Source organism: Schistocerca piceifrons, chromosome X, assembly GCF_021461385.2.
Source record: "Schistocerca piceifrons isolate TAMUIC-IGC-003096 chromosome X, iqSchPice1.1, whole genome shotgun sequence".
In the NCBI taxonomy this organism is placed as follows: Eukaryota; Metazoa; Arthropoda; class Insecta; order Orthoptera; family Acrididae; genus Schistocerca; species Schistocerca piceifrons.
Window position 1 is genome coordinate 592,880,813 of NC_060149.1, and position 25,317 is coordinate 592,906,129.

General features: G+C 43.3%; 1 protein-coding gene across 5 annotated transcripts in view; it reads left to right on the forward strand.

The window, feature by feature from the left end:
• Nucleotides 1-25,317, forward strand: part of LOC124722028 (solute carrier family 41 member 1-like) — a 75,200-nt gene that overhangs the window by 21,828 nt on the left and 28,055 nt on the right. For all 5 annotated transcript variants that reach the window (XM_047247214.1, XM_047247211.1, XM_047247215.1 and 2 more), the window contains 2 exons: nucleotides 11,175-11,481; nucleotides 13,653-13,832. In XM_047247214.1, coding sequence (XP_047103170.1) covers nucleotides 11,197-11,481; nucleotides 13,653-13,832 — 465 coding nt within the window. In that variant the 5' untranslated portion in view covers nucleotides 11,175-11,196. The remainder of the gene's footprint in view (nucleotides 1-11,174; nucleotides 11,482-13,652; nucleotides 13,833-25,317) is intronic.

Here is a 25,317-nt window from a genome sequence, read left to right on the forward strand (position 1 = left end):
TCGTTTTCTGTGCTGACAATGACCATGGAATTCTTTGCACCTGATATCCAGCATGGTACCCAGTCCGTTATGGTGGGGCCGCCGTGTACCCTGTTGGTTGTAGCCCCCTGACTACACAGGGATCACACTGCTGATGCCAGCACAGTTAACTCACCACGTATGCCAAGGAATAGTTGCCTGTCATCCTGGGGCATCGGGACTCCCGGCAATGGCCATCCTACCACATGGCCTTCGCTGTGGCTGGGTGGCGCCCGCAGGGAGGTCCTCTGGTCGGAGTAGGTGGCATGAGGGCAGATGACGCGTGATGAAGTGTACCACGTCGTCACATGCTGGTGATCAAATACCAGCAGTCTCTAGGTGTTTCAAGTCTCAGTACAATGCTAGGAAGTATGATCAGTATGATCTTAAATCGTTCCCCTCCCTGGTCACATCATGGGAGGAACACCAGGCTAAGGATGGCAGCAAACCTTATTCGCTCCAGTACCCTGTATGTACGAGAGCTGATGGGGACTCCTTTGTCTCAATAAAGCCTCAGTTTTTTGTAGAGCATTTAGAGGACAAGTTTGGGGAGGTGGATAAAAAGGCATCCTCTGCCCAGTCACGGGCATTACTCGCTTGTGACAAGATGGAGGATGTTTCTGTTACCATCACACCTCATAAGAGCTTAAACTTGGTCCATGGTATTATATTCTACAGGGACTTTCTGTTGCAGTCTGACGATGAGCTGTGCACCAACTTAGAACGACGAGGAGTTGATTTCGTCCGGCCTGCCCATCGTGGTCCAGGGGATAATCAGGTTGCCACTGGTGCCTTCATCTTGGTCTTAGAGGTTGACACTGCTGTGCAATAGCTTCTCGGTTTCCTTGTGATCTGACTGAAGGCTGGGAGGGGTGAGAGGAACTAATTTATGAAACTTGAGAGCAGGTTTCTTTCTGACTACCTGCAGCCCATGAAACTTCAAGTGACTGAGCTATGTTTAATACTTCAATAAGCATAGGATTTTCACACTGTAGAGATCACTCTTGATGAACTTTCCTGTCAGGAGCAAGACGTATGATTGCATACTGAACCATTTGATCTGTGTAGAATTCCTTATGAATATTTGTCACAAAATTACGATGACGACTAAGTCTGTGGAGTTCTACTGCCCATGCCTTGTATGACTGTTTTGGCCACTTTTGGGAATGGTAAAACTCCATATGAGCACCAATAATGCGAGTACATTTACAGTGATATGTTGAAAGTAACTCTCACATCCGATCAAAAGAGATACTTGAATGATCTCTTAAGGGGGCAAGCTGACACAACAAAAGATACACACACAAAGTGAGATCCACGGCAGAAAAGAGCCATGCCCAAGTTTATGTATGTTACCCCAAATGCCCGGAAATATTGTCTGGAGTGTTTTTAGTAAGCATCCCAGTCTTCTGCTGCATTACCATATGCAGGGAATGGTGGCGGATATGTTGTTGGCAGGGCTGCACATTATGCCCTTGTATCCATTAAACTGGAAATAACAACTGTCAGTGCCTACTGTTACTCAAAGAGAGATTTAAATACTGCCTCCATGGAAACGGAATCCAACGGACCAATGACTGAAGTGAAACTTATTGATTCTAATCCTGTACTCATTGCCAAAGTGTTCTAACCCAACAATACTGTAACTTTATTATATGACAAACCATAAACACATGAGAGACAAAGTGTATACAACAGACAACACCCAAGTGGCCAGTGGAGCCTTGTGCAACAGCCTGTATAGTCATTAGTTCTAACAAGGGTGCAGCTGGGAGGCTGCGCATGCAACTGCTGTCGTACTAGCAGTATGGGTGGCCGCTTTTGGCCAAATCAAGTACAAACTTCACGCTCAAACTATGAAGTGGTGCACACACAAAGTTGGTGGTTATAACAGTCATATTGTCCTCCTTCCATGTATACCTTCCCGTAACTGAGGCCGTCCACAGGTAAAAGCCTTTGGCAAAGGAAACTGTGTTATCACTGCAGTCTTAAAATTCTGGTGTGCCTTTTGTGTATGGGCTTAAGAAGGCCAGGGAGGTAATTTCCTCCAATGTTTGTTCTAGAAATTATCTGATGGTCCTTGCATTGTGTGTGTGTTATACATCACGTTAAAAAAAAGCGTCATGAAATCTTTCAGGTCTTCCTAGTCAAAACTAGGAGAAAGTCCTGTAAAAACATCTGGGAATACGAAGTGTTGAGGTAAGGGCAGTTTTGTCCCATGATATTCATCTGTTAGATGATATCAGAGAGAGTGTTCATCTGTTGCTCTTGTGGATGTGGATAAACTAACTGTTCATGCAGAACTGACCTCACAAGAGGTTGGTTTATGCCTTTAGCAGCTCCAGTTCTTTGTTCACTTCTTTCAGGATCATCATCTTTTTGTCACAACTATCTCCCCAACACATCTGGCATGGAAAGTATGGTTGATTGACTGCAGTCCCTTGGACTTGTGAACACTCCCATTCCTGAAAATTGCTGTAATGATATGCTGCTTTATTCCAGTGAAATTGAAGGTCATTGAGTGCACATGACACATTCATTCATATATTCATGATTAACACTGTTGACTAAGCCATAACAGAATATCATGTCTGCGATTTCCCACCTTGGAATAATAGGTCTCCATTTTCTTGTTTACATTGTTTGCACTCAGTAGAATTAGTAACCCCAATCTGATGCCAGTAAAACTCCAAAAGATGTGTAAAGAATGGCTGATCTAGGAGACGGTTGTAAGTGCTATGTCAAACAACAGCATCACAGTGAGAGAGTTAAATGTTGGGACAAGCACAACCAGTAGAAAATGAGCAATGAGGATAACAGGGAGTCAGCCCTGAAGATCAGCAAGGAGACAACCCACACCACTGAGTACTAACAGTTTTTAATAAAATTTAAGTGGCTCCTGTCTCAAGTATGTAGTTTTTTGTAATACATATTTATAAGGCCTTTGTTTCTAGTTTTGACCAGTACTCTCTCCTCTATGTATGTCAGACGCTGTTTTTCAAATACCCTGTATGTAGACAAAGTGCAGTTTTTCTGTATTTTGAGATCACTCCAATAAATGACTGCTCATAAAGAACTAGAACGTGAAGATCAATTGTCTTATCTTTTATCTAAGTATATGTAGTATATAATGTTTGTAATAAATTGAAACTGTAGACAGGTGGCTATTGTGTTTGATCCATCCAGGTACATTTCACGTATTGGCCTAATGTTTGTATTTGTTAGTAGTACTTCTTATATATAAAAACAAAGATGAGGTGACTTACCGAACAAAAGCGCTGGCAGGTCGATAGACACACAAACAAACACAAACATACACACAAAATTCAAGCTTTCGCAACAAACTGTTGCCTCATCAGGAAAGAGGGAAGGAGAGGGGAAGACGAAAGGAAGTGGGTTTTAAGGGAGAGGGTAAGGAGTCATTCCAATCCCGGGAGCGGAAAGACTTACCTTAGGGGTATGTGTGGATGGATATGTGCGTGTGTGCGAGTGTATACCTGTCCTTTTTTCCCCCTAAGGTAAGTCTTTCCGCTCCCGGGATTGGAATGACTCCTTACCCTCTCCCTTAAAACCCACTTCCTTTCGTCTTCCCCTCTCCTTCCCTCTTTCCTGATGAGGCAACAGTTTGTTGCGAAAGCTTGAATTTTGTGTGTATGTTTGTGTTTGTTTGTGTGTCTATCGACCTGCCAGCGCTTTTGTTCGGTAAGTCACCTCATCTTTGTTTTTATATATAATTTTTCCCACGTGGAATGTTTCCTTCCATTATATTAGTAGTACTTCTGTTTCATAAGACTTCAGAGTGATTTTCTCATGTTGCTTTGGGACTCAAACCAGTGGGAGGAAGTATACAGATGCAAATGTTGATTAACCACATACCTGAGGAAAGTTCTCAGATATAAAATTGTCAAACTTTTTTAACAGTGTGTACATTGTGCAGAATATTAAACTTGATGCAGTAAGTTTTCTTGCCCCAGGTGTGCTTGCTCCACATCACCAGAGGACAGTTTTGTGGAATTCGGAAGTAATGTGGATGGGTTTTTCAGTGAGTTACAGTTTGTCAGTCTCGAGGTGTCCCCAGTTGCCTCAGTTTGCAGAGAGTAATTGAGATTAGATTTACAGTCTGTTACTCAGCTTCAGTTTCTCACTAACATTTTTATGAGAATAGCTGTGTTGTCTTGATAATTGTGCCCAGGGAATCAAAACATCACCCTCAGATGAACTAACCCAGAACACTGATAAAATTTAGCAGTTTCTGTAAGATGCGTCGTAGATGTTGTGCTATGCTTTTTTTCTGCTCTGTGTAGTAATAACTAAACTTGTAAGGCTGGCCATAAGTTCATAGAATTTTTATTTTGCTTTTTTGTGTTCTGTTTGCTACGGTTTTATTTATCAAGTGTCATTTTTTATTTTTAGTTCACTGTTGTTATTTGAGTCTACATTTTGTCAGTTGGAAATAGTGAGTGGAGCTGTGGACACTAGAAAATGGAGTACCAGACATAAGCGACTCTCCATATTCAGGAAGACCTCCAGGGTTTGATAAAGGTCGTTTAAAATCATTAATCATTAATGATCCACGTCAGTGTACTTGAGAGCTGACAAATGTGATTAACTGTGATCATGCCTTCATTGTGCCACATTTGCATGCAGTGGGGAAGGTTTAAAAATTGGGTGTGTGGGTACCGCATGCTTTAAGCCAAAATCACAAAAATTTGTGTGTGGCCATATGTGCATCTCTACTGGCTCATCAATTGGCTTATGAACAACACTGACCATTCCTATGGTATATCGTTCCTGGTGACAAGAAATGGTGTCTTTATGCTAACATAAGTAAAAGAAAGGATTGATTGAGCCCCATGGTTCGTCAAATTCTTTGACTCAAGACCATGTGATTTCTACCGTCGAGGAATCGAAAAGTCACCCCAGCATTAACAGGCTATTGTAAATATTGAAGGAGTATATATTGTTGATGACTACAGTCTGTTGTTTGTATCTGTTGTGTTTATTAAATACTATGAACTTTGGCACCAATCTAATAGGTACACTGTACTATGAGGTATGCCTTAACGAGGTCTGAGTGAGCTTACCAGTCATTTCATAGCCCAAATTTACCTCATGGTACAAACATACGGTGGCTGGAAGTTGAACGTAAAGTTTGCCATATTAGACTAATTGTTTTGCTGTAAAATAGCTTCTCCCAATTATGAGAGGTAAGGTTAAATTATTTTTTTATGTTTGTCAGTGGACAACTGTCCACTGACTCAGTACTATCTGTTATGATGAGAGGACACAGAGGAGTAAGATTCTTGTGGCAAGTCACAAATTGTGGCCAGGGCAATACAAAGTGGAATAACTATGTAACATTAGTTATGGCAGAGAGAGATTGAGGGAAATCCTGTTGGTGAATGTGTGGTAATTGATGTGGAGAATTATGTATGTTGTGCTTTGTGAACTGCTGCATTATGGTTGGACCATGTAGACAGCATAGATTTTGTGCTACTATGACTATTTCGTGTTTCCATCAGACTCGAGGAATCGTCCATCGTCCATTGTCCATTGAGAAGTTTAGTCCTTTGTTTCAGGGTGCAGTAGTATGCTGATTTATTCTTCCCTAATATCCTTCTACAGGAGTTTCAGATTTTTCCTGTCACTTCGTTCACACTTTGCTGGGACCGTACAATTTTTATTCTCCCTTTCCATGTCACTGGAAGTGTCATTTGTGGGAAAACTAAACCTGATACATGGTCTTCACACTGCTCAACTTGTACATGCCTTAGTGTAGCACAGTTTTGACATATTTTTGAGCACGTTTCACACTGTGTTTGTTAGAAGCGTCTGCTTTGTCTCTTCCAGCTTCAAGTTATTCAACTGTTGTTATAATCTTTATATATTAAACAGATTTTGAAATAATTTTCTTTTTGTACTAATGCTACCACATAAAATAGGGCCAGTTTAGTACTAGTTCAAAAACTTCTGAAAATCATAGCCAAGACAAAATGTACCATTCTTATCCCATCTAGGTATGTTTGCTGAAAGCCAAATCAAATATAAACAGCAAAGTAATTATTTCAGCATTTACTATTTTTGAATGTTTTATTGCAACACAGTTAATCAACAATTCCAAATTTTTCATGAGTCCATTAGCTTCTTTCGTTTTAGGTAAAATTATTGAAAATTACATTGAAATGACAATAGATCACATAATACTAACTCGGTTAATTCACTCGTAGTGTCAGAAAATCAATAAAAGGGATCTCAAGTCACAATATCAGAGGAATAAACTTTCAATATTTCATGTCAACAAAAAACCACCTTTCTACATTTTTGTTTGGGAACTGGAAGTTTGGGTACTATTTGCTCATGAGAGCACGAGATTTCAACAACTGGAGTTGGCCATTTCCAGTATTTGCTATTTTTTTCCATTCAGCATGTTTTCCCTTCCCGTGCTGCATGTGTGTCCCCTTGCCATTCCCCCTCCCCCTCCCCCTCCTCCTCCTCCTCCTCCTCCTCCTCCTCCTCCTCCTCCCCCCCCTCCCAAACTCTGCATTCTACCATCTGGCACTCATAGTTCTGTTCTTGCTACATCTCGCTACATGAAAGATGTGGCCACACAGACATGCAACATCAAATTCAGCTCTTAGGTTGTGAAATCTCCCAATGTGTAGGTAGAATTGCCGTCCCCTTATCCAGTTGTGCATTAAGCCATCAAACTTGCACCTCAAGGGGTGAAACCACCAGCTACACAACTGCAAGCCAAAAAGGACAGGAGTACTACTCCCGTGATAACCACCTACATCCCTCCATCCAACCAACACCTGAGTGTTTCTATACTAACCGGAAAGATTTGAAGTCAAACAAAGGCAAATGGTCTTTTCCTTCACTGACTCAAAAATCCTCTTTGATGGTGTTGCCATGTGATACCTTTGCCCGGCCAACCTCTGTGTCACTGATGCGCACCACCAAACGGTTTACTGTGTTTGACTCCACAGACAAACAGCACAAGAAAGCCAATACTTCTGTGGACCTCATGGAACAGGATCATCCTGCCTCTGTGCTCTGTAGCAGCGAGACTTTGAAGGCTGTCACTTGGCAGCCACTGAGGTGACACCCCCTTCATTTTTTCCTCATTGTGACTCTCCTCCTCCAATGGATTGTTTGTGGCCTTCGATTCCACAAAGAGGATTTACGGCTGCTTTTAGAATTGCAGTGTCCTATTGTACTCTGCCTTCAGGAAATGAAATTGTGTCCTCACAACTGCTTTGAGCTTCCGAATTTCTTTCCGGTTCATTTTTGACCATCCCCCTGAGGTTGGCATGCCATCGCATGGTGATCGCATGGTGGACTGAGGGATGCACATGCAATTCACGCACAGATGTGCTCTCTGTGTTTTTTACCGTCATCCTATGATGGCAAACTGCATTCATTATAAACAGATGTGTGCACAGTGGCGTGTTCTTTGGGATAGTAAAAAAGTTGGATTTCATTCACTAGTTCTTCTAACAGTTCCACGCTTCGTTCTGTCGTGTGGGCTAATCTCTCGACAGCTCTCTGGGACCAAGACCCTTCACGAGTTTCCGGCCTGACGTAGTAGACATCGTGGACCCTGTTGCTATCTCCAACACCTTGGGCCACCATTTTGTGGAAATTTTGAGCTCTGGCCACTATTGCCCTTCCTTCCTCCATCGGAAATGAGTGGAGGCGGCTCAAGTGATACCCTTCTCATCTCAGAATTGTGAGTGGTACAATGCTGCCTTCACTATGAAGCAGCTGGATCACGCTCTCCGTTCATCCCGATCCTCCACCCCAGGGCTAGATGCTATCCCCATTCAGATGTTGCAGCACCTTTTTCTTGCGTGCAAGCTCTTTTTGCTTAATACATACAACCGCATCTGGGAAAAGGGTATGGTTCCCAGATGCTGGCATGAAGCCACCGACGTACCCATACCTAAGCCTGGTAAGGACAAACACCTTCCTTCTAGCTACTGCCCCACCTCTCTCACCAGCTGTATTTGCAAGATGATGGAATGTATGGTTTGTACCTGGCTGGCATGGTGGCTCAGGTCTCACAATTTACTAACCACTGTATACTGTGAATTTCCAGCGCGCCATTCTGCATGTGATCATCTTGTTACTTTGTCCACCCATGTCATGAATGGTTTTTTTTTTTTTGTGGAAATCTGACAGTGGCCGCATTTTTAGATATGGCAAAGGTGCATGACACCTGCCGGAAAACTGGTATCCTCTATACTCTCTACATGTGGGGCTTCCATAGCTGCATGCCCCGTTTTTTTGAGGCATTTGTAAAAGACGAAGTTTTCAGGGTGCGTGAGGGTTCTGTCTTCTGAGACACTTTTATCCAGAAAAACAGTGTGCCTCAGGGTTCTGTCCTGAGTGTCATACTCTTTGCTATCGCCATTAACCGTATAAGCGCTGGTCTCCTGCAGGGTACCTTCGGCTCCCTTCTCATTGACAATTTTGCCATCTATTGCGGTTCTCCATAGACTTGTCTCATTGAGTGACATCTTCAGCGATGTCTCGATGATCTTTACTCATGGAGCATAGATAATAGCTTTCCCTTTTTGACTGACACATCTTTTGTATGAATTTCTGGCAGTGCAATTGGTTTTCCCCACCATCTTTACATTTTTGGCCTGTTACCCTTCAGTTCATTGAAACTATGAAATTCGTGGGGTTCATGCTCGATAGGAAACACTCATGGTCCTCCAATGTGTCTTACCTGGCATGCTGCTGTAAGAGTTCCCTCAGTGTCCTGTGTGTCCTCAATGATACGTCTTGGGGTGCATATCTAACCTCCTGTGTTTGTACGGGTCCCTTGTCCGTTGGAAACTAGACTATGGGTGCTTTGTTTATGCGTCTGCACATCTGTCCCTCTTACGCCGTCTCAACATTGTCCACCATCATGACGTCCGTTTGGCCACTGACATCTCTCTCTCTCTCTCTCTCTCTCTCTCTCTCTCTCTCTCTCTCTCTCTCTCTAGCCTGATTGAGAGTCTGTGCCGAAGCTGATGAACTGCCACTGTCCTATCGCCGCAATTTTCTCCTCAGCAGATATGCATGCTGTTTGTCTGCCATGCATGGCCACCCATCCTATGCCTCCTCCTTTAATGACTCCTTTGATCTCCAGTGTCGGACGTGTCCCTCCTATCTGTTGCCTCCTGAAGTCTACTTTCAGTGCTTGTTTGGCAGCTTAACTTCACACTACCTACAACTTTCCCAGTGGGTGTGATTCGTTCACCACCTTGGCTTCATTTGGTAGCTCATGTTCACCTTGGCCTGCATTCGCTTCCTAAGGACACTACTCCAGCCTCAATCTATCGCCTTCAGTTTCATGACCTTCGCATGGAAGTTTGCGATAGTACCTTTGTGTACACTGATGGCTCTCGGACTGACCGTGGTCTCGGGTGTGCCTTCATCATTGGCGCTGCGGTTTTTCAGTGTCAGCTTCTGGTAGACTGCTCAGTATTTATAGCCGAGCTCTTCTCCCCGTATCAAGCCTCGGAATACATCTGGCAACACTGGCTTTTCAGTTGTGTTCTCTGCTCAGACTCTGATTCTCTCAGTGCGCTTCAAAATATCTCTGCTGTCTACACTGCCCATCCTTTAGTACAACAGGCTCAGGAAAACTGTCACTTGCTCACTCTTGAGGGGATCCACTGTGCAGTGTATGTGGGTTCCTGGTCATGTCGGTCTGGTAGGAAACAAGGCGGCTGATATTGCTGCGAAGGCTGCAGTCTTCGTACCTCATCCAACTAGTTTCTATATTCCCTGCGATGATCTCTGTGTTGCTGTCTATCAGGTGGTGGTGTCACTTTGGCATAGCCATTGGTCCTTCCTTCATGGGATTAAGCTCAGGATTATTAAGCCTCTCCCAGGGGCTTGGACGACATTTTCACAGCACTCCCACCTGGAGGTCATTTTAACTAGGTTGCATATAAGGCACTGCCTTTTTAGCCATCACCATTTGTTAAGTGGTGCTCCCCCACCACTTTGTGCACATTACCCCCAAGTTTTAATTGTCTGCCATATTCTGACGGAATGCCCATTTTTTAACTGTTTACATTCCCATAAGAGGAAGTGCCACAATGTGAGCTGTGAACATTTTTTCTTCCTCTGATGTGAAACATGTTCTGTAGTTCATTCGTACTTCTGTTGTTCGCTTGTTCTTCTTTATTCCCAGTATTAAAGTACTCAGTGCAATTTGGAATCTGAGGATAAAGAAAGAGAATATACGTAGTACCAATTTTAAAATGACATAAATACTGTAGTCTTAAAGCAAAAAGTTAATTTACATTTATGTATAATGTAGAACATAGCTACAGAGGTTTTGTCAGCAACTCGCCTTTCAGATGCCTCACGAAAGCTGATTTTCCTTTCCTTCATTTGATCAAGAGCTTTATTCGAAGTGTCACCGGTGTATTTTCGGTAAGGTCTTGAATCTAGTTCGTGCCTATATCACTGTGGCATTATTTCTGGATTGAAAAAAGTAGTTTTTTTTAAATGGAAATACATGTGTACATGTACCCCACTGGTTTTCCAAGTCGACAAGTTTACTAAACTAATCCCACCAATTTTCAGTGTCAAAATTTTTGTGAATTAAATTATATACTTCGAGAAAATCAAACAGTGGAAACTTCAGATAGGAATATCAACAATGTAGGAAAAGATAGATTGGTTACTTCACATGCACGCGCGCAGAAAAAGGCAAGCACATCTCGTGCAACACTACCACCAACTCCAGCATCTTGGGCCAGGATGCAATATGACAGGGAATGCAAGCAACAATCTGGAGGGAAGGGGGGTAGTAGTGTACGGGGGGGGATATCAATATTTGTGTCTCTCCACACCTGTACAATACTTTCCTTTCCCTTCCCCACCCTCTCCAGACTGCTGCTTGCTTCCCACATGATGTTGCATGTTCGTAAGGGAAGAATGTGTATCATTAGCTCCTTACCAGTAAGATCGTGACGTACTGAGTCTTCACAAATCCTCCATCATTGTGAGATGATTCTTTGATGAATAAATACATAAATAGTAAATAATTTCATTGCATCAGATTTGCTGTAAATTTCTTCTGTAAAAATTATTGGTCTGTTAGTCAGCTGCATGTAATTAATTAATTTTGTGTGCTCCTTTTACAGGGTAATATAGAATTCGGTCATCATGACCCGCAGATCTGTCGGTAGCCGAGGCCGGTCCTCACAGGTTAGCCGGCGTCGGCGAGGAGCGCGAAAAATGACGGGCGCCGATTTCACTGAAGAAAATCTTCCGGACGTGGAAGAGGAGGCACACCAGTTGCTTGACATCAGTCAGCTGAAGACTCTGTCGCATGCAGAGCGTGCGGACACTGATGAAAGTGTTTGGGCCATAGCCGTGCAAGTGTTCATTCCGTTTGTTATATCAGGTCTTGGAATGGTGCTTGCTGGGCTTGTACTTGATGAAGTCCAGGTATTATTCCTCTCATACTTTTGCAGACTGTGATGTGTTGAAACTTACCATAGAATTAATGATGGCAGCATTTCTCTGCAGGAAAAATAGCTTCACCTTCCATAGACCATTGAAAACAATGGAAATACTGATTTTTATACATATAGTGTAAGACCATGATAGTTTCTTTTAAAGATGGGCATGGTCTTGAATTTTAAATTTATAACAAATTTTGAAAATTTTGTTTTGAAATACCAAAACATTGTATAATTTTACCTCTGTGCAAAATTTTGAAAAGTAAATACGCAGCTTGCTCTTTCATTAAGCTGAATAGTTACTAATCTTGAATATAAAAGTATCTAATATCTTAGATTGCTTTATCAGTTGGCATCCTTTCATCACCTTCTGTAAAATTTAAGAAATGGTGTAAAAGAGTGGATTTTTAAAGGTTTGCTCTAGTATTGTAGAACTACAGAAATTATAAATGTTTTCATGGGTAAGTTAGCTAAATGTTGAAAGTTTTTTTCCAAATTGTAAATCTAATGAACATTTCCAAAGAAGGTGTAATGTTACATCTATCCAGGTACTATGCTTTTCATCCCCCTCTCCCCTCCAATCACCTCCCCCCCCTCCTTCTCTGCCCCCTCTTAATGATAAAAATATTACATGTATTAAGAACTGATTTCAGTAACTTAAAAGCCAGCTTCTTTGTAAGAAAGATCGGCTGCGTCATGATACAGATCATAGCATTTCTGGGGTATAGTTTCAATATTAGGCAAAGCAACAAACTTAATACTGCATCATACCAAGGAATTGGCTGAAGCAAATCACGAGGAACAGTCCATATTCTGTACTTGAATTTGATAAATTAGAAAAAAAATAAAATAAAATTCTGCGTAGTTGCTGTCAGTTTGCACCAGAAAATTCTTTCTGGTCTGCAGAAATCACATTTGGGTTTTCGCTTATGCAATGAGTTGCCATATTCGATGAAATCTTGTAAACATACTCTAATCACAGTGTGATTTCTAGGCTGCAACTTTTTACTTAGACAGTACTCTGATGGAAGGAGTAAAAAGGACTAGAGGAACTCCATTATATGGCATGTAGACATTGCTGCTCTAAATACCAGTAGTATGCGAGATGTGTAGTAGAACTCAGGCTGCAACATGTGCCGCTTCTGAAACTGTGTTGTGCTCTAACCTTTTAGAAATCGTAAAGCTCAAAATAATGAAGACCTCGACTTGGTCAAGGCCATCACTAATTTTCAACTCTAAAATGAGATGTATTATTTTCCACTGCTTTCTTGAAGAGGGAGAAAAAGAAAATGTCTGCCAGATTCTACAATCAGTGGGGACATTTTAGTTACTCGAGGGCACAAAGCAAGACTATGAAAGGTGGGATAACATTCCAATCTAACTGGTAGTAAAGGAAGCACTAACAAAGTTAGTAAAGTGACTGTATTTTCATGGGCACAAATCACTGAAAACTGCACACTGTAAGTGATGAGAAACATTTAATAAACTGAAATACTGAGTAGTCCAAACTCTGTAAAATAATAGGTAGTGCATATAAATATTTGCATCCACATACATACTGTGCAAGACACAATGTGATGCGTGTTGGAGGCTAGATTGTACCATTGCTAATCTTTCCCTGTCCTGCTTCACTCGCAAATGGAGCAAGGGAAAAATTACTGTCTGTATGCCTTCGTACGATCCCTGATTTCTATTATCTTGTCTGCGTGGTCCATATGTGAAATGTAACTTGGAGGCAGTATAATCATTCTGCAGTCAGCAGCAAATGCTAGTTCTCTAAATTTTCTCAGTAGTGTTTTGTGAGTGTAATGTTGGCTTTAGACAAAAGGTTGTCATAAGTTGTAGAGGAGGAAGGACGGGAGCAGTTAGAGAAGTTTCGCTTGGGGGGGGGGGGGGGGGGTGTGAATAGTAACAGAGAAAGGGATGATGAAGGCAGTGATAGAGAAGTGGTGAGTGGATAACAGAATAATTTGCCTTATGGAACTATGTATCGTCTGGTTCGTAGAGCTGAAGTCACTTAACATTTGTTATTGGGATGCAGTCAACCAAGACGAAAATTGTTAATTCCTGCTGCTACTGATTTAAGTGTTCTGTTTGTAATGTATATTTGGGATGTAAATTAATTTGTGAATTATATGTCTCATCCTGTTATTTCAGCATTGGGTTGTGTTTAAAGTTGTCTCTGAAGTATTCATCCTCGTTCCGGCACTTCTAGGATTGAAAGGAAATCTGGAAATGACCCTAGCATCAAGACTTTCTACTCATGCAAACCTAGGGAATATGGACAGCCGCCAGAAACAATGGAGCCTAATTGTTGGAAACATGGCCCTTACACAGGTATAATTAAAATTTTAATTTTAACATATATATCACAAAGCTACACATTGCACTTTGTGGTTTGCATTTAGGAAGATTTTTGTGCCAGTAATAGGTGCATGCATAAACAATTGAAGTAGATGCTGTAAAGTATTTGTTTTCAACAAGCAGCAGTGAAGAACGCATTGAAGTCACACTTCTTTTGTTTCTGGAGAGGCGTTGTGGCTTAAATCTTGAAATGTCTAACAACTATTTATAATGTAGTTAAAAGTTTTTAATTGTTTAACTGAGACTGGATTTACAGCATGACTTTTTGCAGACCCTTATATTTATTCATATAGTAAAACCAGCATTTAGGGAATGATCATTTTAGGCAAGGATCCACAGGCTAACTGCTCTGAAATAGCCAAACATGGTGTGCATAACATTGACTGGATTTTTTGTTCCCATAACTTTTAAATATGATGTTCTTGACACAATGTTGGATAAACATTACAATAAAACAATGAATCTGTAACTGAAAGATTTGTAGTTTTTGAAAATTGTTGTGTCCTGTTCAAGGTTTGTGTCAGTAGTGTTGTCACTGCTGATTCCTTCCCTCTTTCAAAAAAGTGCTCTCTAATCACACAAACTTAATTGGTCATGGCTAAAAGTATAGTGCTTGTCACATTTACATATATTGATGGTAGAGAAGCCAACATTATTGGTTTATACTTGAAGGTGTCTATGATGTTTGTAACCCTTCAGGATTACAGTATTGTAAGTATTATTGTAGCTGAAGCCAGGAATACAGGTCAGAAGGTAGGGAAGAGTGAAAATAACAAGTATAAAAGTAGGTGTACAAAGTTCTGTAATGTAAAGAATGTATTCTCAAATGATTCTTTTGTGTAGATACCAGTACATGAAATCTATAGTAGTTTGTCAATCCGTTATTATGCAAATGATAACTATACAAACTACACTGATGCTGAATGGCAAGATTAAACTGACCACAGAATGAAACATGGGGCTGCTGTTCATCAGGAAGGTCTGAAAATTACAGTAGATTCACTCTCGATAAACAGAATTATAGAGTTTGTTTCAAGCAGAAATCCTACGTTGATATCCTGTAAATGACACCAATTTGGAAGCTAATGTGAGTTTTGAAGAGTTGGAAGTTATGTGAACAGTACATATACAGGAGATAAATGTGGTTAATAGAAAATATTTGGTGGTAGCAATGCTGTAAAAAAAATAGAATGGGAAGAAAAGATGGCTATAATGAACAGATTGCTTTTTTCCACCAAAATTTCAGAATTGCCAATGTTTAGAGTGTTTAGAGAGGGTAATCACCTCAGCATCTCACTAGGTAAAGACTGACAGATTAAGTGTAAGCATTGGGAATTTGTGAAAAGAAAGTAAGATTTTTATAGTGTTTCACTTTCCAAGTACAAAGAAAAGTTCGTTATGCAGACTACGTATTGGGCACATTTTTAGGGTTGGGACCTATAGGTTCAGCACCTGTGCTAGCAATGGTCGATTGATATTGAAAGTAGGGATAATGGAACGAAATAGAATTCTGCACTTTTTGTGTGTGTGTGTGTGTGTGTGTGTGTGTGTGTGTGTGTGTGTGCAACATTTCTATATGTTAATGAGTTTGAAAATTGTGCTTGTAATATCAGAACCATTTTAAAAACAGGGAAAGGGGGGGGGGATGTGGCTCAATGCAGCTGTAGCTATATTAAATATAAATGTCACCTATATATGGTGCCAAATAGTAAGCCTTATAGGAAGATCAGACAATATTGGCCTTTGGTGTTTTGGAGGTAACTTACCATTATAGCAATATTATTTATTCTGTTTTACCCACAGTTCAGTCTACTGTCGCGTGCCTCGAGTGTAAAGAAGTAGCAGAATTAATGCCTCCTATAATAGCCCATTGCAACTTCTATTTAGATTAGATTAATTTTAATTAGGTAGGAAATTATACATAGAACTTTATTAGTAGAGGCTGATTCTTGTAATATTTGCAAGTTGTTCATAACCAAAATTTTGATGGCAGCTGTGGTGGTGGTTATTGTTGTTGCTTTAGTGATAGTGTGTGAATGACTTCACATAGCATATATTCATAGCATATATTTGAAGTATCATCTTCTCACATCTCATACATTTTGTGAATTTAGACTTTCCTGGCATATATTACCGATGAAAAAGCTATCTGGTTTCCAGCTGGATGGCAGTGTTGAGACACTGCGGTGATGTTTATTCTCATCATCTTTTTGGTGAAGTGTCAACATGTTACCCATGTCTCTATATTTATATGCAAGGAACAGCTGTGGACACCAAGGTCTTGAGCAGTTGTCTGGCAGGGAACAGTATCTGGGTACGGTGGGGTTGGGAAAGGTGTGCTGGGTTTGGGCTAGAAGCTGTGCTCAAATCTCTGGATGAGCACTCTTTATCAACCTAGTGTGCTGTCCACTGATAGGTCCACTCTCGGCTTACAGTCACTAACATGGAATTCCACGCCAATCTTATTTGACAACTTTCCTTCTATTGGCAAGATTAATGTAGAGTCTTATTTCCGCACATTCCTTTATTGTGCTTTCTCATAAGCCATTGACTCAGTGTAGAGTCTTATTTCCGCACATTCCTTTATTGTGCTTTCTCATAAGCCATTGACTCAGTGTAGCAAATTTATTTTCTCTAAATCAAGTATATGTCCAACAGTATGAAATGTTATTCCATCCCAGATTTTACATTGTTCAAATCTGTCTTTCATTTAGGCTGTACTTTGGCGCTGCTGATCTTTCTTCACAGTGTTATACAGATGCAGTGTTGCATTTGCCCAATGTACTGGTTGCCACATTCACACGAGGTGCTATATATCCCTGATATGTAAAGTTTCAAGTGAGTCCTTTACAGAGCCAAGAAAATCATTTGTCCTCTGCTGTGGTTGGAAGTTGATTCTGATGTTATATTTTCCAAGCAACATGACAATCTTGGCCAAGTGTGTCCCTATATAGGGAAGAAAAGTAAATTTCGTATCTCCTTACTCTTCTTCCTAGATTGCTGCATCTTTTATTTCCTTGAACACACTTCTAAGCTGGCCTTTACTCAGTTTATTTTGAAAAATCACGTTCTCAAGACATTTTAGCTTTGTTTTCCATGGCTTGTGCCCATTGACCAGGATTGTTAGCACTTAAAATGAGATCCAGATAATGGAAGTTTGATACACGTAGGCATAGGTCTGCATGGATCTTCTTCCCACAACCTTCATGGCCTAGTGTACCTTCATCTTTCAGGACATCGATTCTCTTCTGGTTCTATTGTGAAGGTAGTGTTCGGATGGATGCTGTTGAAGTGATGCAAAAACTTGTCTAGCACCTCTATACCATGATCTGACACCATACTGGTCATTGTTGTAACAGCAGTAGTGCGTAGGTTTTAGCCAGGCAGTTTGAAGTGCTACCACCTCAAAGTGTTCCATTTAAAAAAATGATATTCCTAGGGGAAAGGAGAGATTGTGTAACTGCTCAATCTCTTGTTTCATAAAACTCCCATTGTGCTTGAAGTAGGTGGTGGGTATTGCATGTTCAGACAGTTTTATTCTTTGCTTCTTCAAGATTCTTTGGCACGCCAGGTGCATTACTTCAAACTGCAGTTTTGTGAAAAGTGGTGTTATCCTTCTCTAATCGCATGTGGTGTATGTAGCAAAGATTGTGAAGCTGCATAGGAAACATAGCATCAAAACCATTTTCCAACCTCCATCTAAGATGAAAGATGGTCTTCGTCTGCAAAAGACCCACGGATACTTAAAATAACAGGGATTCGTAGCATCCCATGTGGATGTGGCCTCCAGTGTGTAGGACAAATGCAGTGTTGTGTCTCTAACCCCAAGAGAGCCATCTGAACTAGCTCCTTCTGCTGTGAGGTGATTTTGACCAGTAGATATCCCTGTTGCCAGACTTATCTGTTCCCCATTTTCTGCCTTGACTTTTTCTGTATCTAATTATTCTGAGATGTGAGAGTAACAGACTACTCCCTCTGTTCTCTTGAGCCCTATCTTGGAGGTGACGGGAGTCTTTTTACCCCTTTTGCTGAAAGACAGTCCTTCTCGGAGATATTAGGTCAAGACATTTTCATTCCCTCCATTTATGTTAAGGAAGTCATTCTTTGCCTTCCTTTTCTTTTTTTTTTTTTCTCTGAGAAGTTTCTTCCTCAGAGCCCCAGACAAGAATTTGATCCTGATGTAGTCCAATTTCAGTCAAGTTTTTCATTTTTTGGACTGTATCATGCAATCCAGTTGCTGAAATGGCTTTCATTAGTTCCAAGCCTGATGTTTATATATTTGAAGTGTCATAAAAGTCCACCAATTTTTGAGCTGTTTCTATTGTTCTTCATTCTGATCCCAGGAGAATTGGGGATATATCAGATGGCGTCCCACACCAGTGTAAGGTTAATTGCTCAAGGAGATTGCCCAGTATCCCTGATGCTGTCTTCATGTCACATCTTCCCATGTGCTATGCACTTGTCAGCACGTACTGTCATGCCTTGTGTTGGGTACCTGGGGCTTGTGGAAGGGCTATGGAAATGGATGTGGGAATAGATGGGGCACTGCAGGCTGTGCTGTGTCAGGTTTGTTTGCTGAGTGAGACCTGTCCAGCTAGGGAGTTCTTGCCAGTAGCTACACTACTTCTGATACAGCCCTCAGCTTCATGCAAACCTCTCCACCTGCATGGCCAGTGCTATGATAGGGGGAGTCCCCTGTAGAGATAATTACTCTTTCCATTTGTGCGATTATGCGCAGTTATCAGACTGATATCAATGTTTCCAATTCCTTATACTGTTCTTCACAACACACACACACACACACACACACACACACACACACACACACACACACATTGTATTGTTTGTCGGAATCATGTGTGTCAATCCAAATGGAGTGGTCCAATAAAAATTAAGTTGGTTGCTTTACCATTTTTAAATATTTTAATTTTTTATATGTGATTACCCTATAATTGAGAAGTTCGAAACAGTTTTTAAAAAAATTTTACCTTTCACCTTTACTAAATGGCGGCCATTTTCGTTTGTAAGCGCGCGACGATGTTTCAGTTTAGAGATGTTAGCAAAAATATGAATATCTCTGCGCTGAGTTAAGTTACAGCATTGCAATTAACAAGATTTTTTTTAGAAAAGTGTTCTCTACAACATTGTCAATTACACAAAATACCGTAAATTCATAAGTAACCAGTCAAAATGACCTCCAAAGTTTGATATCCAAATTTTCAAAAATCCACTGTTTAGGCCCAAAAATAAAAAACAAGGAGTGATTTATGAGTGTCAATTTTTTTCCTATAGTTAGATATCGTACACTACTAGCCACATGTAGAGCAAGAACACTTACAAATGTTTCCTTAATTTTTTATGAATTTTTGAAATTCGAAGATTTTCATTTTTTGTAAAGTTGGGGTTAGTTATCTCAGGTGGGACTGAATATAAAAATATGGTTAATATAAAAATATGGTTTTTGCAGAGTTTGTACACCTGTATGATAGCAACATACTGTAAAAATTTCAACATTGATATCTGACGATACGAATTTTTGGAAGTGAGGAGTCACATTACTCAAAAACAGATCTTACATCTGTTGCCTATTCATGTGTGATATTGGTGGGATATAATCAAATATTATTGAAGTATGGATTATATACAAAAAGTGGACACATCACTGAAATTAACATTTATATTATTTTGACATACTTAAAATAAATATTTTCAATTAACATCCTTCGAGATGCGACTGTTCCTAAACCTGGTGGTGAATGTTAAGAACACCTATTTCTTCAGACAACTTCTGTGATATAGAATAAGACCTCCCAGTTGTTGTGGTAAGTTCAAGCACTGAAAGTTTCCGTAAAACATTTTTCATTGGTATCCAAACATCGTCACTAGTAGATTTCTTGAATGATGTTCTTGGGCCAGTAGGGCGGTAAAAATGCACAAAAATGTCATTGTTTTCCAAACTTATTCGTTCAACCTCTGCAAGCCACCACTTTCCATCATACACACATGCCACTATGTCATTCAACGTTAAAGACAGAGATGTAATTTTACTGACACAATGATCCTCAAAAATTTCAGTTTCTGATGTTACATAGCATCGAACTACGTTTTCTGCAGTGCCAAGGAATTTGTGGAAATGTCTTGTTCCTTTTATTGCTATACAGTTTTCAAATCTGGTTTGTAGTGTTGTTTTCATATGCAGAGCCAGTTCTTCTTTCTTTATCAGAAAATAGGTAATGCCTTTAATATTATCCTTGCAAAAGACATACATGTTCCGTACTGTGAGAATTTGGTCTGTGGTTGGCCTTTGATGGCTGGCTTTACTTACATCACGTTTTGTTGTACCACCTTCTCAATCACGTGCATTTTTACCATGGCAACATGCAAAGAAGTGCCATTCAGCCTCCAACCCAAAGTCTACTTTGTGGTTGCACAGATTTGAAAAATTCTTTTTGTTCTTATACTGACAACCACCTCTATCTGAAAAGCATATCAGCTTCTCAACCTTGGGAAAATTGTCTATTATGTAATTTATTACATACTTCTGAAACAAGTGCAGCCAAAGTGTTGTGCTCCAAGTAGTCACTTAGAATGCAAATTGAAGAACTGCAAACTTAATGTTCTTCATTTTTAAAGTAGATAATAAATGGATGCACTATTGCCTGGTCATTGACCCAGTGGTACCCTTGCATTGCATCCTGCCCCCCCTGCGGGTTCGGGGATCAGACTAGGCCCGCGGTATTCCTGCCTGTCGTAAGAGGCGGCTAAAAGGAGTCTCAAATGTTTCGGCCTTCTGTGATGGTGCCCTCTCAGGTTTGACCTCCATCTTTCTAAATCATTCCGAAGAGCGAGCCAATTGGAGAAGGGCGCCTTACATGGTGCACTGTATCCGTCGTGCGATTAGACCTTTAGCTGGCTTTCTCGTCGTTGCAATGGCGTCCCGCTCGTTTTCGATCTCTTGGGTGAGGATACGTCCCTGGGTGCGATTACCACACTGCACTCTGCAGTGTTTCTTTTAACTGCGACGACGACCTTGGACATTTTTGCACCTAAGATCCAGCACGGTAGCCAGTCCGTTGTGGTGGGGCCGCCATGTACCCTCTTGGTTGTAGCCCCCTGACAACACAGGGATTGCTCTACTGATGCCTGCGCCGTTAACTCCCCACGTATGCCAAGGAGTAGATGCCTATCCTACTGGGGTATCGGGATTCCCGGCAATGGCCATCCTGCCAGGTGGCCTTTGCTGTGGCTGGGTGGCGCCCGTGGGGAGGGCCCTTGGTCGGAGTAGGTGGCATCAGGGCGGATGACCCGCAATGAAGCGTGGTACATCATCTCTTGCTGGTGGCCAGCCGCCAGCAGTCTCTAAGCGTTCTCGGGCTCAATTTAATGCTCAGAAGTACGATCCGAAAACGTTCCCCTCCCTGGCCGCGCCGTGGGAAGAGCGTAAGTCTCAGGATGGAGGTAACAGTTATTCGCCCCGATTCTTAGTTAGCACGAGAGCTGATGGGGAGTCTTTTCTCTCCACAAAGCCTCAGTTCTTCGTCGAGCATTTAGAGGACAAGTTTGGGGAGGTGGAGGGCTTGTCTAAAATGCGCTCTGGGTCAGTACTGATACCAACGGCATCCTCCGCCCAGTCACGCAGGTTACTTGCTTGTGACAAGTTGGGGGATGTTAACGTTACTATTATACCACATAAGAGTTTAAATATGGTCCAGGGTGTTATTTTCCATAGGGACCTCCTTTTGCAGTCTGATGACGAGCTGCGCAATAACTTAGAACGTAGAGGTGTTCATTTCGTCCGGCGCGTCCATCGGGGTCCGAGGGACAATCGGGTTGCTACCGGTGCCTTCATCTTGGCCTTCGAGGGCGATACGTTACCGGAAAAGGTCAAGGTGATGGTCTACCGATGTGACGTCAAGCCCTATATCCCTCCCCCAATGCGGTGCTTCAAGTGCTGGAAGTTCGGCCATATGTCTTCCCGCTGCACTTCCAGCCTCACATGTCGAGATTGCGGACGCCCATCTCATCCCGATACTCCATGTGCCCCGCCTCCCATCTGCGTTAACTGCGGGGAGCACCATTCACCTTGCTCGCCAGACTGCAGAGTGTTCCAGAAAGAGCGCAAAATCATGGAATATAAGACCCTGGACCGGCTGACCTATACTGAGGCCAAAAGGAAATATGACAGACTCCATCCCGTGAGAATGACATCTTCTTATGCAGCTGCTACAACAACTGTGCTAGCCCCATCAGTTTCGCGACTTCCAGCCAGCTTGATCAGCAGTAAGACTCCTCCTGCCCCCTTGCCCGTGGGGGCTCTACCCAACCGGTAGCTCCTGCACCACCTACCTCAGGAGCAACCTCCTCCCACCCGTCGGGGACGTCCGTCCCCGCTTCTCAGCCGGAGAAGCATCTTAACTTCTTCGGCTACTCTCGCCCGTAAGAGTTCCCTTGGGACCCTCCCTTCCCATGGTTCCACCAGCGGGAAGGATGACGGCCGCCAGTGGCATAAGTCCTCACCAGCGGCCGGGCGTAGGGCTTCACGATCCTCCTCTGTCCCAGAGACTGAATCGGTGAAGCCTTCCCAGCCAGTGAAACCCAAGGTTCAGCGAGAGAAGTCCAAGAGAAAGACCTCTAAGGCCAAAGAACTTGCGGTGGCACCAACCCCACCGCACCTTTCGCGCTCTGCGTCTGCGGATGAAGTAGAGATTCTGGCGTCCGCTGAGGACCTTGATCTCGCTGGTCCCTCAGACGCCATGGATGCCTCTCGTACGGGTACTGAATCGGTGGCAGTGGGTGAACAAGTGGCGTAAATTGCCTTCCCAGTCCTTTCACGCCTTTCTCAGCCATTGACAATATCATCCTCCAGTGGAACTGCGGCGGGTTTTTCCACCATTTAGCTGAGCTCCAACAACTTATCAGCCTTCGCTCTTTCTTCTGCATTGCTCTTCAGGAAACTTGGTTTCCAGCAATGCGAACCCCCGCCCTCCGTGGCTATCGGGGTTATTATAAGAACCGGGCACCATATGAAAGGGTGTCGGGTGGTGTCTGCCTCTATGTCCTTCACACTGTGCACAGCGAGTCTGTCCCTCTCCAAACACCTTTAGAGGCTGTCGCTGTTCGGGTGTGGACGCCACAGGCTGTTACCGTCTGCAGTCTTTACCTTCCGCCGGATGGTGATGTCTCGCAGCATGTCCTGGCTGCGCTGATAGCCCAATTGCCGCCACCTTTCTTGCTATTGGGCGACTTCAACGCCCATAACCCTCTGTGGGGTGGGTCAGTGGCAACAGGTCGAGGCGCCATCGTTGAGCATTTATTGTCGGAGCTCGATCTCTCGATTTTAAATGATGGTGCCTTCACACACTTCAGTGTGGCGCATGGCACATACTCCGCCATTGACCTTTCAATCTGTAGCCCTAGCCTCTTACCGTCTGTCCAATGGAGTGTGCATGACGATCTGTGTGGTAGTGACCACTTTCCGATCTTTCTGTCACTACCACAGCGTCACTCTTCTGGGCGCCCTAGCAGATGGGCTATGAATAAGGCTGACTGGGACTTGTTCTCCTCCACTGCTGCTCTTGAGCCTCTCTCTAATGATGACATTGATGCGGTGGTTCAATCGGTCACCACCGGCATCGTTACTGCCGCCGAATCTGCCATTCCCCGCTCCTCTGGGTCCCCTCGGCGGCGGACTGTGCCTTGGTGGTCGCCTGAGATCGCTGCAGCGATTACAGATCGCCGGCGGGTGCTACAGCGTCACAAGCGACATCCCTGCATTGAACACCTGATCACCTTCAAACGGCTGCGTGCGGGGGCCCGCCGCCTTATCCGCCAAAGCAAGCAGGAGTGCTGGGAGCGGTACGTGTCCACCATTGGCCTCCATGTCACTCCATCGCAGGTCTGGGCCAAGATTCGACGCGTCTACGGCTATCGGCCACCTGTCAGCGTCCCTGCGCTCTCACTGAATGGAGCAGTTTGTACTGACTCCGACGTCATTGCAAACCACTTAGCAGAGCATTTTGCTATGAGTTCCACTTCTGCGAATTACCCTAAGGCCTTCCGCTCCATTAAAGAGCGGATGGAACGTCGGAGCCTTTAGTTTCGCACCAACCAACCAGAATCGTACAATGTTCCATTCAGTGAGTGGGAATTCCGCAGTGCCCTTGCCGCTTGTCCTGATACCGCTCCTGGACCAGATAGCATCCACTGCCAGATGCTGAAACACCTCTCAGTGGACTGCCAGCAGCGGCTCCTCGACCTTTACAACCGTATTTGGGTCGAGGGTGAGTTTCCGTCGCAGTGGCAGGCAAGTATCGTTATCCCCATTCTGAAACCAGGCAAGAACCCTTTGGCGGTGGACAGCTACCGCCCCATTAGCCTCACCAACGTTCTTTGCAAGCTTCTCGAACGGATGGTGAGCCGGCGCTTGACTTGGGTACTGGAGTCTCGGGGCCTTCTGGCTCCATCTCAGGGTGGGTTCCGTAAAGGCCGCTCCGCCGCCGACAATCTGGTGAGCCTGGAGTCGGCCATCCGTACTGCCTTTGCCCGCCGGCAGCACCTGGTCGCTGTCTTTTTCGACATGCGGAAGGCGTACGATACGACATGGCGTGATCACATCCTTTCTACGCTTCATGGATGGGGTCTTCGGGGCCCTCTGCCGATCTTTATCAGAAATTTTCTGTCGTATCGTACCTTCCGCGTGCAAGTCGCAGCCTCATATAGTTCCACCCACGTCCAGGAGAACGGTGTGCCACAGGGTTCTGTTTTAAGTATCTGCCTGTTTTTAATAGCCATTAATGGGCTCGCTGCGGCCGTGGGAAATTCTGTCTCTGCTTCCCTGTATGCTGACGACTTCTGCCTTTATTACAGCTCTACTGGCATTGCAGCTGTTGAACGTCAGCTACAGGGTGCTATCCGCAAGGCGCAGTCTTGGGCTGTAGCTCATGGGTTCCAGTTTTCGGCAGCCAAGACCTGCGTAATGCATTTCTGCCGGCGACTCACTGTCCACCCGGAGCCGCAGCTTTATCTTGCCGGCGAACTTCTTTCAGTGGTGGAATCACACAGGTTTTTGGGGGTGGTTGTCGATACCCGGTTGACTTGGCTGCCTCATATCCGGCAGCTTAAACAGGCGTGTTGGCGGCATCTAAACGCTCTGAGATGCTTGAGCCACACCCGTTGGGGCGCCGACCGATTTACCCTGTTGCGGCTCTACCAGGCGTTAATCCAATCCCGTCTGGATTATGGGAGCCTGGCTTATGGCTCAGCATCCCCCTCTGCATTGCGGGTGCTGGACCCAATACTACACAGTGGGATCCGACTTGCCACTGGTGCCTTCCGCACCAGCCCTGTGGACAGCATCCTTGTTGAGGCAGGTGTCCCTCCACTGCGGGTACGACACCAACAATTACTGGCTGCTTATGCTGCCCATGTTTTTAGTTTGCCCGGGCATCCAAATTACCGT